The sequence below is a fragment of the Telmatherina bonti genome (genome assembly GCF_933228915.1).
Source record: "Telmatherina bonti genome assembly, chromosome: 22".
Classification (NCBI taxonomy): domain Eukaryota; kingdom Metazoa; phylum Chordata; class Actinopteri; order Atheriniformes; family Telmatherinidae; genus Telmatherina; species Telmatherina bonti.
The window spans coordinates 19,870,536-19,885,544 of NC_136631.1; the positions used below are offsets into that span (position 1 = coordinate 19,870,536).

Below are 15,009 nucleotides of genomic sequence, written 5' to 3' on the forward strand. Positions count from 1 at the left end.
CACTAAATCTCCGGAACAGCTACCATCCATGAAAAAGCACACTGTAAACAAGGGTTTTGTCAGTCATAGTGCTCTGACCCACCAACACTTGGAAGTTACAGCAGAGCTCCTTTGCAATGAGACGGCAAACTTGATGCAGCTCATATAACTGCATAGCCTGAGAAAATTGGAAGTCACTGGATATGCCTTCTAAGATCCCATTCTGCTCTCTGCTTTCTTCTCGCTTAAAAAAAAAAAAAAAAAGAAAACATGTTGACATCTTGTGATAAGGCAGATGAAATTCTTGAGTCAAATAAAGAATCATTTCACTGCATTTCAAAGCAGTGACCCTGCAAGGGTCTGTCACTGCTGTGGTAGCCCCACTTTGGTGGACTGGCTGGGGAAGAACAGATGGCAGACAGAGGTGGCTTGTGTCTCTGTTTTCCAGGGTCGCTGAGCAGCCGACATTAGAACATAGCGACTAGACAATAGCTAGGCACCAAACCACGACCCCCTCAAAGATATCCTCCACTCTCATTACCAGTGACTTTCTGTGATAAACATGACAAAACTATGTCATTTTGTCACTAACATCTGTTTTGCAAACACTCACACGGCAGCTGGTATTGTCACAGTGGCAATGTGATGACTCTTTTTCCTACGTCTTCTACTGATAGTCACACATTTGGGTAGTGGCAGTGAACCAAACCGTCGCCTGGGTTGCTACGGGTGACTGAAGAACTGACTTTTGAGCTCCTGAGGCAAACAAGCACATGACAGATTAGTGTGTGGGCCTCCTCCAGGCTCCCACCTCTGTGACCCTTAGGAGCCCCCTCTTTACCCCCTCCCCACCCCTCATCTTATCCCAAAACCCACTCTCTGCCGCTCCTTTGTCTTTGTACTCTCTTTATTCAAACTCAAAACTACCTAAGGATGTGGAAAAGCAAACTGATTCTCAATCACTGACATACAGACAAAAGTAAATTTCTCACTTTCAGAAGTAGCACTGTTCAGTCAAAATATACAAATAAATGTAAATGCACTAGATGAGATAAAACTGAAGTGTGTTTCTGTTAAAAACAATAACTAGATGACGAGCTATGTATACTGGAAAGACAAAAATGGCAACAACAAATATGAAATAAACATCTTTCAACAGTTCTGTGTAAAATGAGAAAAGGCTTGGTTATTTCAAACTATTTGCAGATGTGCGTCTCCACCAGTTAAATACTGCTTGTAACAGAACAACACACAAGGATTAAACTTAAAGAGGATTTAACTGGGGGTACTACAGGACTGACTGTTTAGTCTACACAAACATCATGCCCTCTTCTATGTTTTAGGGATGGACTAGTACCCTTGTTTATCGCATGGAACAAACATCCGTTGCCAGGGTTTGGCCTTGCCTGGGCCCATGTCTTGTGAATGACCCTTGCTGGCTCTTTTATGTGTGTCTATAAAGGGTGGCAGGGAGAGCAGCTCCCACAGGAGGGCTCGACCTGACGATGACACCCTGTTGTCATGGAGACTAATGCTATGTTGGGCTTGGGTTGAGAGTATGTGTATGTGTTGGGGGGTTAGAGGGGTGGAGCACTGTCACTAGTGTATCTAATGATGTTTGCAGCACAATGCACTAAACTCCTCAAAGGTCCTCACTTTTGTGATTGCTGGTATTATCGCGGTTTCTGTGGCTTCCAAAGCATCTTTGAGCTGCAACGCAAGTGTTCTTCATATTACACAAAAAGAGTGTCACAATTTCTCTTTCCACAATTTTCACAACTACAGCAATAGCTCAAGAATCAATGTCAGGGAATATAAGAAGATAAATGTAAATGATGTTTTATACTAATCAAATTTAAACATTTCTCATATGGGCATTCAGTTCAAATTCATAGACTAAAGACTCTCTAAATGACCAAAGGATATATCACTTCCCTTTCAAGGAGCCCGAGGGACCAATACACCTGGCTTAGCAGCTTAACAGCATTTCCCAAAACACCCAGGCCAAAGGGTGGCCCAGCACAGAACCTGAGACGCTTGATGCTTGAAAGAGCTACCTACTTACTCATCTGACTGACCACTCTGCCTATGTCACACAGTTCTTCCCTTCCTCCCTCTACTTCACACATACACAGAAACTTTCAGATGGTCTGCCTTGCTCCTGAGGTCCTCTAGTTATTTTCATAGGTATCTGAAGGTTTACACTAGTCAAAAGACAAGGCCAGCGCTCAGAGTGGTATCTTTGTATCTGAGTGCTTCCTGTTTTCATTGCAAGGCCGACCCTTGTCTTTACAGGGGTGAGTAAGGGCTAGCGGGGGGTGAGAGGGAAGGAAAGGCCAAGGGCGTCAAGGGGCTAATTGTAAATTTTAGAGTTTGCTTTTGCCAAACACAAAAGGGCATTACTTTGGGAGCAGTTGCAAAACCTCCGATTGCTGCATCTTGTTTTGCCTCTCTTTTCTCTCTCTTCTTCTATCTTCTACCTATGTTCCAATTTCTTCTATTATTTTCCTTCAATCTATGTATGCAGTGCATTCCTAATTCTGTTTGGTTGTCTTTGTGTTTAAAGTGCAGCAGAACATTTTACCCCTAACAGTGAAGTTTACCTTTCTGATAACATAATCTCCCTGTAGTATTGAAAAGCTTATACCAACAGTCTGGGATTTCCCTTCCCCTAATGTGGCTGGAAGACATCCAGAAACACATAGAGAGAGAGAGAGAGAGAGAGGGAGAGAGAGAAAGAGAGAGAGGTGGGGGTGGCATTAGAGAGAAAGAGTGGGAGGGAGGATAGAAGAAGGGAGTGGAGAGACAGTCTGACCCTCTTCTGCCAGCCAACACCAGCTGATCTGTCCAGCCGTTTGCCAATTACATGTGGGACTTTAAAGGCTGCCAGCTCACGTGCTCTCTAGTGCATGTGCATATGGCCTCAACATAAAAGAAGTCAGGGATATCGCCACCTCTCCAAGGTCTTTTCATGTGTTGAACAAACAATACCGTGCAAAAAAACGGAACTTTTCTCTCAGCTGTAACACTGGCACGATGTGGTAAATTTGAAGTGAAATAAGTTTTCCTTCTATTTGTTATCATCATGAAGAAAATCACTCAGGGATTTCTCCCAAGAGAGTGTGGGGTCAAAGTGAAGCCTTGCAGGCTGGGAGGGGAGAGCGAGAGGGCAATTTTGTTATACTGAATCTAAAAGCCAACAGTTGTTACTATTGGCCCATGTTGTTTTTTTGTGTGTGAAGGGGGGTCATGTCCTTTTGAGCTTTTCAGAAGATGTGACAATGGCTGGATGTTGAGAACATATGTAGGGAGACCCCTGTGGCTCGTGGAAGAGGAGCTCCATGCTGGCCCCTCAGTTTGAGAAAATACGAGCCGCTCCTTTCACTCCTCACTCCTCAGTTAATGAATGCGTGAATGACAGAATGCCGCTATAGGCCATTCAGGGGCCAAAGTCCCCAAGAATTCATCCTTGGACAAACGCATCCAGCTATGGCAAATACATTTGCTTAACAAATTAAAAGAAAGGAGAATGGTTAATCGGTGTGTGTATGTGTGAGAGAGAGTTTATGGGTGGGAGAACTGGATGGCGAGAAGAGAAGGGGGATAATTCAATTAGTCCTCTTCCTCAGGAGAGAAATGAAGGCAGGTTAAAAGGGAGGGATTATAATTTGTACAAGACTAGCCAGGGCTTTGCACAAAAGAAACAAATAAAGATTGGAGAACATCCACAAGCAGGGGACGTGATAAAGAAAAGAGGGCAGAAAAAAAGAGCTTGAAAGCTCTGCTCTTTCTGAATTCACCAGGTTTTTGAAAGATGTGCCCAATACTGGGATTTCCCCTTTCATTCCTACCCACTCTTTCAATGTTAAAACAATTCTAAAGAAAATAGTTGGCAACTCTATCTGAGTGTCTGCACAGAAGGGAATACTGAAGCTGTGTGAGGAAAACTGCAAATCAGTAAGAAATTTATAGTGTAAACACAAGGTGCGTTTATTTACCTCACGCATGCATATGTGAACGGACAATAAATCCAGCCTCAATAAAGAAATTAAGTTTTTTTTATTTAGTCCCACCCACTCATGCAGGTCATTCCAAGCAGATTTGTGCTCAAATGAGGGAAAACGGTCATATAATATAATTAAATCTTTCCAAGATAATAGTTAATAATGATGAAAGTTTAGCTTTACTTCTGCCTTCAAGCATCTGAATGAAGCTTGTTCTATACAGTTTGGCGAGAGGTCTCCAGTCAGGGAGCGATGGAGCTGTGAACAGCTGTGAAGTCATTTTGATAATGATGAGAATAATAAGCGTGCAGACTGGCGTGGTGGAGCCGCTAAGGCCTGCGAGGCTCGGGGCTTTGCTGTTGCAGCTTCACTGCTCCTGAATAGATAAAAGTGATTAAAGCACTCCTGATTATCCCTGACCAATATGTAATGGATTTACAGCCCTTTCAATTAGGCTGTATTTGCTGGCTGCTTATTACTTGGGCTTTTGGTTAGGTAATCAGGGTAGAGGGGGCTTTGAGCTGGGAGTGGGCATTTTGGTGGTGGTGATGAGGGTGAAGGGATACAGGGTGCACAGGGTGCACCTGGCCCTCTTATACATAAGGATGATCTGTAGGACGACAGCTCTATATGAATTCTCTTCTACTCTCTCTCTCTCTTTTTTTTTTTAAACTTGGCCCATCCCCCTATATCATCCCTCCATCTCTGGGACAGGGATGCACAAGCTCAGGCAGCTTATGTGTCCCGGCATGGCCACCTCCTTCTGAAATCTGACCTATGTAGCAAAATCAATACTGCCTGATGTTCTGATAATGCCTTGACATTAGAAAGGGTGAGGGGACATGTTGACGACCCCATTTTAGAAAGACACAGGCAGACACACAGAAAATTTAGACTAAACTGGACATTAATTTACTAGGTGTCTTAAAAAGACAGTGGTATTTAATTCTTAATCCAAGAATGACAGCAGTCTGTCTGCTCACACTGTTTGGCAAAAAAAACAATTTCTCCACAGCCACAAGGAACAAATGCATTATTATGAGTTCATTAGACTTAAAACTGTGAAACTGATCAAGAGATGATTAGACAAAATGTTTCATTAAAAAAGACCTTTTATCTTAAATCAAGCTGCTATGGCAACTGTGTCCTGTGTCTTTACACTCATGGTTGATGTCCATTCACTATTACTCTTTGATTATCTGCTGAGAAACTTTCTTGAGGCCAGTCAGTGCATTTCATACTGTCGTAAATGTCAAGGATGTTGGGCTTTTTCCTGATCATCCAGCGTGTGCTGAGCAAAGCAAACAGTCCAGACTGATTAGATTGACCTGGTCACTGTGTCCCTCTGACAGGCAGCTGACAGGTGAACATCACAACGCTGCCATCAATCTTTCACTTGCTCCCACTGCAACTACTGTGTGACAGTTGTGTGTGCTTATTTATGCTTTTTAAAAATGTGTGTGTGCCTCTAAATGGGCTACATTCATGCATGTGTGCATCTTCAGCATGTAATAGCTTTGCTTACCGTGAGATGTTGAAACAGCCACGCCCTCATGATGTTTGTGGCCACCTTAGGGAAAATGCCACGCTTTTTCTGCCTCTTCTTATCCTTGTCTGGATCATCATCATCCCCTGTGCCAGGGGATGCAACGCTGTTGTCTAAGCCATCTCCTGGACGGAAACCAAACCCAGAGTTAAATAACATCTCAGACCACATCATAGACTGATGCAATATAATGTTCAAAGCTCAAATAGAGTCAAAGCTGACTTTAAGGCTCATGAAAAATGGATAAATGGACAAATACCACAGATACAGATCAAGTAATTCAAAAGTAGTGCACTATGGCTGAAAGGCTTGCCGTAGCAAGGCTGGTATTGTGCAGTGAAGATGTAGAGGTAGCGGGGATTTAGATGGCCTTAGAAGAAGGCCTGTACAGAGGGTGAGGGGTTTACACACACAGGTCTAATAGAGCTGCCCTATACCTCAGAGCAGAAGAAAAAAGAGATAGTGGTTGATGGCTTTTATGGTTAGACTCGAAAAAGACCGTGTTCCTCATTCCTTGACTAGAGTCATGAACTACAGTAAAAAGAATGAGAGACAAAAGAAATGGTCAAGGGGCCTTCAAGTACAGTACAGACTAGGACTCATGTCATTAATTCAATTAAATTTGCATGCTTGACAGAACATAGAGCATTTTTCCCATCCTTTGAAGAGAGCCAAAGGGGACAGAATGGAGTTATGCAGATATGTACAGTAATGCACATTCATGAATTCACGACATCCAATTGAGGTGCATGACCATTGATATGTGATTTGGGGAGGTTCATTGTTGCACTTCGATGCACATAATGAACTCGTTGTCTGCTTCTCTCACTCTCCTCAAACCTTAAACCCCACCCCCTTCCGCTATAAGATTAGCAGGCCGGCGGCAGCTTTGCTTGCATTAATGTCCATCAGCGTTTGATTTTGTGAGGAAAACATAAACATACGCCGGCACGATTTCTCCTTCAAATAGAAGTTTCCATCTTTGTCGCTGGCTTTTTTCTTGTTCCTCTTCCCCAGCATTAATTGTGCATTAGCAAAAATGATTTACTTTTAACAGTCATGGTTATTTTTTCTTGCCCCCGGGCACAAATGCCTTGAAAGCCTTCCTTGAGGGCATCTAAATTATGTATCTGAAAAACTCCTCCACTAAGGAAGAAAAGGACACTGACATTCTCCAAATTCAGACGCACATGTCCTCCTGTTTTTAGGGAGGCATCAATCACAACTACCTATACAAGCCTTAATCTTGCATAAATATTTGAACTAATAACATTAAAAAGGAGGAAAGAAAAAGGATCCGACTGGTAGCGTAATCAAATGCAAAATAAATGAAGAATACATGGCCAGCAGGGGCCCTGCACTTCTAACTCTTTCCTCTTTCTTTTCCTTTTTCTGCCCCCTGTTTTTTCCTTCTTTTTCTTCTGTCTCTTTTCTGTCTGTGCAGTGTTTTCCTTCCACATCATTAGTGCAGAGCCACACGAAAGAGGAAAACAGAGAAGTGCCGACTTTGCGCTCCCTGTCTGAAGTTAAAGAAGCAACGGCCCTCACGAAGGACATATGGGAATAGGGACACAGACAAGGGGTGTTGTAATTGTAGAATAGGCATTCATTAGTGGCAAATGCCATAAATCCCAGGCTAAGTACGAATCCTTGTTCAGGAAAGCCTAAAACAATAAACTTTGGTCTGGCCGTAGCCCTACCCTGACTGCGAGGGGCTTCCTGAGAAATGCGACCCAGACGGAAGCTGAGTCTAACTCCCCCAGTTTGTTTCCAAACTTCAATAAAAACACAACTAGTGAGCTGTGAATTTTAACCACCTCCCCCTTTGTTTCTCTGCTTTTGAGGCTCGCTGAATAATGTTGATACACAGTTTGGTGTTTGTTTGTATGCCGCTAGGTTTTGTGTTGATTTTCGAGCTTGTCTCCAAATCCCTTTCCTGCTGTGAGCAGTCAGGCTCATCCAATAGAACCACACAGTGGCCAAAAGGCTGGCAGATTAATTTTATTGACGTTTCCATTTTCACTGCAATGCGATAGCCTTCCCCCTGGCCAGGGCCAGTGTGACCCGTGCGTATTTACAGACTGACCTGTCACTTCATTACCCAGCATGCTTGCTGCCTCCTGCCCCAGCTCGCAAGAATGAAACCAGACTCCACTGCCTTTCAGATCCTCTCTAGCTTACATGCACATGGATACTGGTGTGTGTCCACAGATCAGGCATGCGGCATTCAAGCATCAGTTTTTTTTTATAGTTTTATAGTTTTATAGTTGTTTTTCAATCTCTTTTTACACGCAGATGCATATGCATTCTTACAATAAAAGGGAGAAAAACAAGATGTGCGGATATAAAAAAAAAAGAAAGAAAGAAAGAAGAGAAACAAGATGAAGCAGGAGCAATGAAGAAGGATAAGAAATAGAATAAAGAAGATCCAACTTGCTCAACCTCATTACATCTAAAGGAGAGCTGGTGCTTTGCATCCACCCCCACTCCTTTCTTATGAGCAAGAGAAGGAACGCTGCAGGGCAAATTGTCCCAAACGCTAATGGCTTCTGACTGTTCCCTGGCAACTCTGCCATTCTAACCTGCGTGGATGTGCACTCTGAAAAAAAAATTGGGTGAGGAAAAAAAAAAGTGCAGGGCAGAGCAGAGGGAAGCGTCCCATCATCTGCCCATGTGACACAGATGGGGGTTGGCTATTAGGAGGCAGTCGAAAGGCCTAGGGGAGCCGAGGTGCTGGAGTGTAGCCCCAGGCACTTTTGGAAAAGCAGTGCCCTTGGAGACAGAAAAAAGGCACCCCCCCACCCCACCTACACCCCTACAACCCACTCTCCCCTCTCTTTTTATTTTCCTTCAACCTTTATCCCTTTCGCCTTCTTGCACCCTCTATCAAGATCTTGACTTAAAGTGCTTGCAATGAAAGTTTCGGTGCATATTTTCATATGCACGGAAGCCGAGACAGTGTAATCAGGCAAGATGGAAGACAATGACCGGACGCAATGAGGGTAAGAGAGAGTGAATGAGCGCACAGGCGAACAAACAAGCGTGAGTCCAAGAGCACATTACACTCACATACATTCTCTCTCTCATCACCAGTGGGTGGTTATTAAAAATGCATTCAGATATATCTCCTTGTGAGTAAATTGGTCTCAGGGCTGAGCTCATTATCGGGCTGGGAAAGGACTGTAAACACATTGCAACTCTGCTTATCTAATGTTGGCACATTCAGGGTCGCTTCAGGAGCTCTTATACAAAAAAAAATGTGTTCGTACAAAGTGTGCTACAGTTTCTCCTGAAAGTAGAGGGAGTTCTAATGACATCGGAGCCTATGCTTTATGCGTAGAAGGTACCCTGTCCCTGAGGGAGCCACTGTGGTCTAGCCAGACCTGGAAGTATTATAGATATCACCACAGCTAACACATATTACAGCTATCAGTACACCAAAGTGATCTTCCTCTCTTGCTCTTTGATTTGTACATGTACATACATGAATAACTGAAAACCACATTCAAACCTATTTATGGTTAGTTGAGAAGTAATACTCCAGATTAGTCTGTATAACTTTAATATATTTACTGAAAAGACTGTGGACAAGCTTTAGATATTGTGTGTGTCTCACTCTAAAGGCTGTGCAGTAATTTTGCACTGGGAGGCCCCATCATTTGTTTCAGGGTAATGAAGCAGGAGTGTGGAAGCAGTGGCTTATGGAAGCTATGGTTAAAGTGACTAATTACAACAGACCCCCCCCCATGCCCCCTGTCAGCCTAAACTAGTCAGGCTTGTTCACCCAAGCTCACCCAAATAAGGAGAGGAGAAAAACTCACGGGTAGAGTTAAAAGTGAAGGAGAAGTAGATCGAGAACAGAAACTAAGAGGTTTGTTTTTTTATGCGGGAGCTTCTTTGGATTCTCTACCTTAGCATGCCATTCTGACCGAGCCTTCCACCTCTCCCTCCAACACCCTCTTATTACACCACCTCTATCCCTGCAGGCTTGGCTACAGAGAATGAGGAGAAAAGAAGAAGGGGGATTTAGAGCCTCCTTTTTCCCTCTTTTTCTCCTCAACTTTTCAGCCAACATAAGCGCCGTTTAGCACATTCAGTCTCCCAAATGGCAGCAAATGAGAGAAGCAGTGGGGGCTCCTCTTTTGTCCGTCTGGTTACCCCTTTTATTTACTCTGGATTTACGAAGGGGTCTTTGCCGGCTCTGGGACCACATGCTTTTGACACACACAAAATCTCTCTCACATAAGCACATGCACAAACGTGTAGAGGCTCTATTCACTCTAGTGGAACAGCTAGCCCTCTGTTGCTCTGTGCTGACTGGGGATTACAGATCTTCTTGCTATAACCACATGCTAACGATATGTTTCGTACTCATATGACATAGACAAGTATCAACAAATAGAACAAAATCCCTTCAATGATAAAACACATCCTTAACCATCCACTCTATATGTAAGCACTGAGTGTGATGTTTGTGTCTGTGTGAACGTGCCATATGGTTTACTGAACTCAGTCAGATGCATACAGTAGATGAGGGCTCTGAACAGAACAGTTTTAGTGCGGCTGCGCTACTGCAGCCAGTGTTTTACGCTGATTATTTCCTGATCTGTGCTTAAACAAGCAGCAGCCCCTTGCACTGGACCATAAAACAACAGCTTAGTAAACAGCAAGCATGCTGACAAATTGGTGGCGCTCAGGCCGGAGTCATTAACAGCCTTAAAACCTGTCAGAGCAATTACAACAAACCCTCTCCTTCAGCAAGTCTCCCTGCCAAACTCAAATGTCACCATTCACCTCCTGTCTGCTAACCCCTTTACCACCAGGACACTGGCTGAAGGTGAATGAGGACACACATTTCTTTTTTCTTCACCTACAACAACCATGACACCCTTGTGAAATAAAAGCAAACCTCTGTCCACAACACAGCTGTATCTGAATCCTGGCGGCTAAAACTGAGTGGTTTCTTTAGCACGAGAAATAATGTGTAGTTGTCGCCCCACAAAAATACATCATTAAGTGTTCCCTTAAATGAAGTGGAATAAGAGCTTCTAAGTAGATGTTTTTTTTCTATGTGCGAGGCAGTCAGGCAGCAAGTAAGCACGGAGGGAAGGAAGGAGGGGAGGTGTGGAACGGGTGCAGCAGTTGCTCAGCTACTCCTGTACTTCTTATCCTCCCTCCCTTCTCCGCCCTTTCTCTAAGCCCCCTAACCCTGCCATCAGGCAGATATCTCTCTGTCATCCCTGGAATGCAGGAGATAACTATCGCCTCTCCACCGATACAAGGCCTCTCACAGGCACAGCGCTGACCCTACTGTGCACATCCCCGCCATAGAGGGCGAGGTCGAAGTAGAGGGAACAGAGTCAGAAACAGAGGGGAGGTGGGTGAGAGTGTAGGGTTGGAGGTAAAACATGTTTTTAACAGCCAGTTAGACCATTTTACCTTATAACCCAAAATATGGGCTGGAGCAAAGCCACCCTTCTCTTTCAGCTTCTCCCCTGGAGCCAAAGAAGAGTGAGTCCAGAAACAAAAGAGGGAGGGATTGAGGCACGTTGTATGACTGAAGTCTGTTTTTTATTTATTTTTATTATTTATTTTTTTATTTTTTTTACAAGTAACTGCTTTCAACTTTGTGGATCTTTTAGTAAAATTATGACCTACTAAGAGCAGATTATATAAAATAGTAATTAACCTCCAACTTGCAACAAAAATGACAAGAAAATTGGAACTTTGATGGGCAATATGCCTTTTGGTTTTAATTTTATTCCTACTTACCTCCACTTCTGCACAATGCCAGTCAGAAGTTTGGACACGCTTTCCCATTACAGTCATTTGGACAGTGTGTCCAAACCTTTGATTAGTACAGTATGCATTTAAAAATATGATAAAGTGCAGTTTTTACTCAGATGTAGATTACATATAAAAGAATGCATGTCAGCTGCAACAAGGCTCTGCCAGCTAAAGCGGGCTTTATTTGGGGAGAAAAAAAAAGGCTCCAAAGAAAAGACATTGAATAAAGATGTATAAAAGAAAGGGAGGCAGGCTGTTGCAGATGTCAGGACCCAATTTGCATGAATGGCAAAGGGCTAAATTGCAGGGGATGGGGGAGCAACCCTCCACCCCCTCACCCTGCTTTTTTGGGGAGCAAACTAAAAGGGAGTTGTGATGCCCATGACTGCCCCTCACTCAGCAGACAGGGATCAGTGGCTAATGAAGGGCTTTGGGTCTCCACCAGACATTTCACACTCTCTGCCTCCCTGACAACTCCACCCCACTCCCCCTGTCTTCTACACCGCAGTAAAAGCTGCTGCTGCTCCTCCCATACATTCAAAATCGAATGGGGTTAATTGGTCTCACAGGTAATCTCAGTTCATCACTTGTTTCTTCATAAACAAATTTACAAACTTGTTAGTGTACGAGTGAAATGTTTCTTGTATCTACCAACAATTTGTAGGCCTGTTTCTTTCTTCTTCTTTTTTTTTACCATAATGTTAAACAATGGGGCTATTCTAACTGGATAAAAGCACATCAACACTACTCACTCTATAATTTATAATTGTTACAATACAAAACAAAGCTGGGTGTACCAACAGAAGCATATCCAAATCCTATGATTTGATGGTGCATTAAATATTCAAGAACAGGTATTTCCCTAAAGTAATTTGGTCTTTATTGAACTGAAACAAGCATAATCGTTAGTTTTTTTTAAAGAAAAAAACAAAAAAAGAAGAAAAGAAAAGAAAAAGCTCTTCCCGAGCTTGTGCTTGCAAAAAAATTCAAAGTTGCCTTACTTTGGATTGATAACATCATGAAAGCTGAAAATAGAGAAAACAAATCATGAGAAAAAGGAAGAAAAGAACAGAATCATCATATGGATGCAACTAGTAGAGAAGACACGGTTTTATAATTCTGTCTGAGAATTTCTTTATGTCACTCCTCCACTTAAACCAGAGAGAGGAGTTGTGGGCTAGCTGCCAGTTTTCTCTGCAGTTAGTTCTTTATTCAGAGCAGGTTCCACCGTCTGACACAATGAGAAAAACACATCAGGAGTGACTACATCTAAAACCAAACAAACTTGTTTTGTATTTAAAGAGGATGAAAACTTGGATTTATTATGGACGCCTGATGTAGTGTCACCAGAGCAAGGTTTAACAGTTATGGAGTGGCTCTGCATAGAGCTAGAAGGTTAAAAGAGTAAATGAATTAAAAGGTTTATAAATCAACAAGTCAACCATCAGATTGTAGCCTCTGCTTAGCAGCCCAACAGCCCTCTCATCAGCCAAATGCCATGAAGTTTTTTTTTCTCTTCTCTCCGCTCTCTTTTTTTTCCACACAAATGTCCTGGAGGCAGGGAACAAAGCGAGCAGAACTGATTACTGCACTGTTGCTCCGCTCCGCCAGTCTAAACTCTGTTTGGCTTCCTAATGAGCTCACTAAAAACCCAATTCATCACCCATAACCCCTTCTCAACCTGCCTTGAAATCCCCCATTATGGGAAGTCAAGGACAGTCCGTTTACAGGCTTTGGGCTGGGGTCAAGGGCTCTGGGAGGTGGATGGCATTGGCCGTGACAACACCGCAACCGTGGCTATTTTGTCACGGATGCTTCCAGCATGGCTTGTCTGCAGCTCACCAGAAACCATATATTTTATTCCAACTTCTTCTGTATTAACTGTTACACTCCTTAAAAAAAACACAAATGCATACTTTTCATCTAAGTATGGAAGGCTGCTTCATGAGCATTAAAATAACCCCCTCCCCAACTTTTACACTTGTTTTGCAAAACCAGCAGTATCCCAGCCTAAGCAAAGGAATGTCCAGCTTGATGGCTGCAGCAGCAGGAATGTCCCGTACTAGTCAGCTTTCGCACCAGAGATTTCAAGTTTAATACTCTTGCGTCCCATCCCTGCAAAGACAGGAATTTGGTGGGAATGCGGTTGGGTGAGTGGGGTAGGGGGGGTAAAAGAGTGTAATACAGTCAATCGGTTATAAATAGGGCAAGGAGAAGTGTGAAATAGACTAAACACCGCAGGTGTATAACAATCAGAGGAGAATGTGGGAAATGAGATAAAAAAATAAAAGTGACTGCATTGGTTGGAGGGAGGGTTCAGAAACAGAGAGGGAAGGAGGAGGAGGACAGTCGAGGGTTGGGGTAAACTCCCACAGTTCCTCATTACATGGAGCTGAAATGATCCTCCTGACACCTGGCTGTAACCAAGAGATTACAGAATTGATGAATCCTTGGTTTAAAATGCAGCTGTTTTATTCTGCTTTAGTAATTAATTCTTTTTCCAATAATGTATTGATTAAGCGTAGCCCCTGATAAAGTTCAAACTGAGAGAGATCCCTTGAGGGCTTTGGATTGGCCTGTTCTAGAGACTCAAAGAAAACTTCCTCCCTTCACCTGCATCTGTCTCTCTCTGTCAGTGCAGTTTACCCTCATAAATTAGTAAGATCTGTTAGAAGTGAGAATCTCTCTTGGCTGATGGCTGCTTATATATTTCTGTTATTTTCATGTAGTCGCATTTACACAAATACAGATTGCCTTTTTGACAAGTCCATCTCACATAATTCCCGAAAATACTCATCTGATGAGTTCTGTCCACTAACATATCATATGTACTCATGGACGGAGCACTTTCACCTTACCACTGACTTATTTTCTCCCTTTTGCTCCTCCTTCACTCTTATTCTCATCCTAGCAGGGGGTCGTGTCAAACAGAACGACAGAATCTTGTTTTATGAAACTACGCTTTAATTCTTTTTAATCACTGCATTTTTCTAAACAGCTATGAATAAGAGTCTGATCAACAGAGAGAGTGGATCTCTCTGGGGAGCCAACTAGCAGAGAAATCAGATACAGCTTTACAAGAGAGTCAGCTGCTCATGTCTTGTCAAGACCCCTCACCTACGGGCTCCTTTACAAGTCAATAACCAGGGACCAGTGTCCTCCATAGGGCCTTGGCACACATTTACTTCTTCTTATAGAAAGCAGAGGCAAGAGAGAACTGAGAGTTTTTGATTCCGCGTACAATCCTTTAAACTATCATTTTGTATGGAATCATTAATAAATTGTTACATTTCTGCTGTAAAAAGAAACCTTTCTGGAGACATATTTCCACCATCCTAGCAGGGCTACACTGCATTTAATTGCATATAAAGCATGGACTCTTTTGACATTCTCCTAATACACAGTGACAAATAACTGGTGACCCAACGAAGGCTGAAGAGTCAGTTAAAAGCCTTCTTCAATATTAAAAACTAATAAAAGAGTGAATGAATTATGAAGGGAGAGGGGAAAAATATAATTAGAAGGTGGAAGTAGTGCTTAATACATTTACTCGACACTATTTCCTTTCGTTAATGGGACTGCAGCATGCAGAGACATGGATTTGACAAGGCTAGTATTGACTGTCTGCCTCGCTCCTTAAGGTAAATCCAGCAGGTCATTTCATTAAGGCCCAATTCCATGACGCTAATTTTG

General features: G+C 42.9%; 1 protein-coding gene across 4 annotated transcripts in view; it reads right to left on the reverse strand.

Annotated features, from left to right (window-relative positions):
* The window catches only part of meis2a (Meis homeobox 2a), a 74,641-nt gene that overhangs the window by 37,344 nt on the left and 22,288 nt on the right, over positions 1-15,009 (reverse strand). For 3 of the 4 annotated variants that reach the window (XM_079262741.1, XM_079262740.1, XM_079262738.1), the window contains exon 8: positions 5,509-5,654. In XM_079262741.1, the coding sequence (XP_079118867.1) occupies positions 5,509-5,654 (146 nt within the window). The remainder of the gene's footprint in view (positions 1-5,508; positions 5,655-15,009) is intronic. The other variant, XM_079262739.1, reaches the window with a different exon arrangement.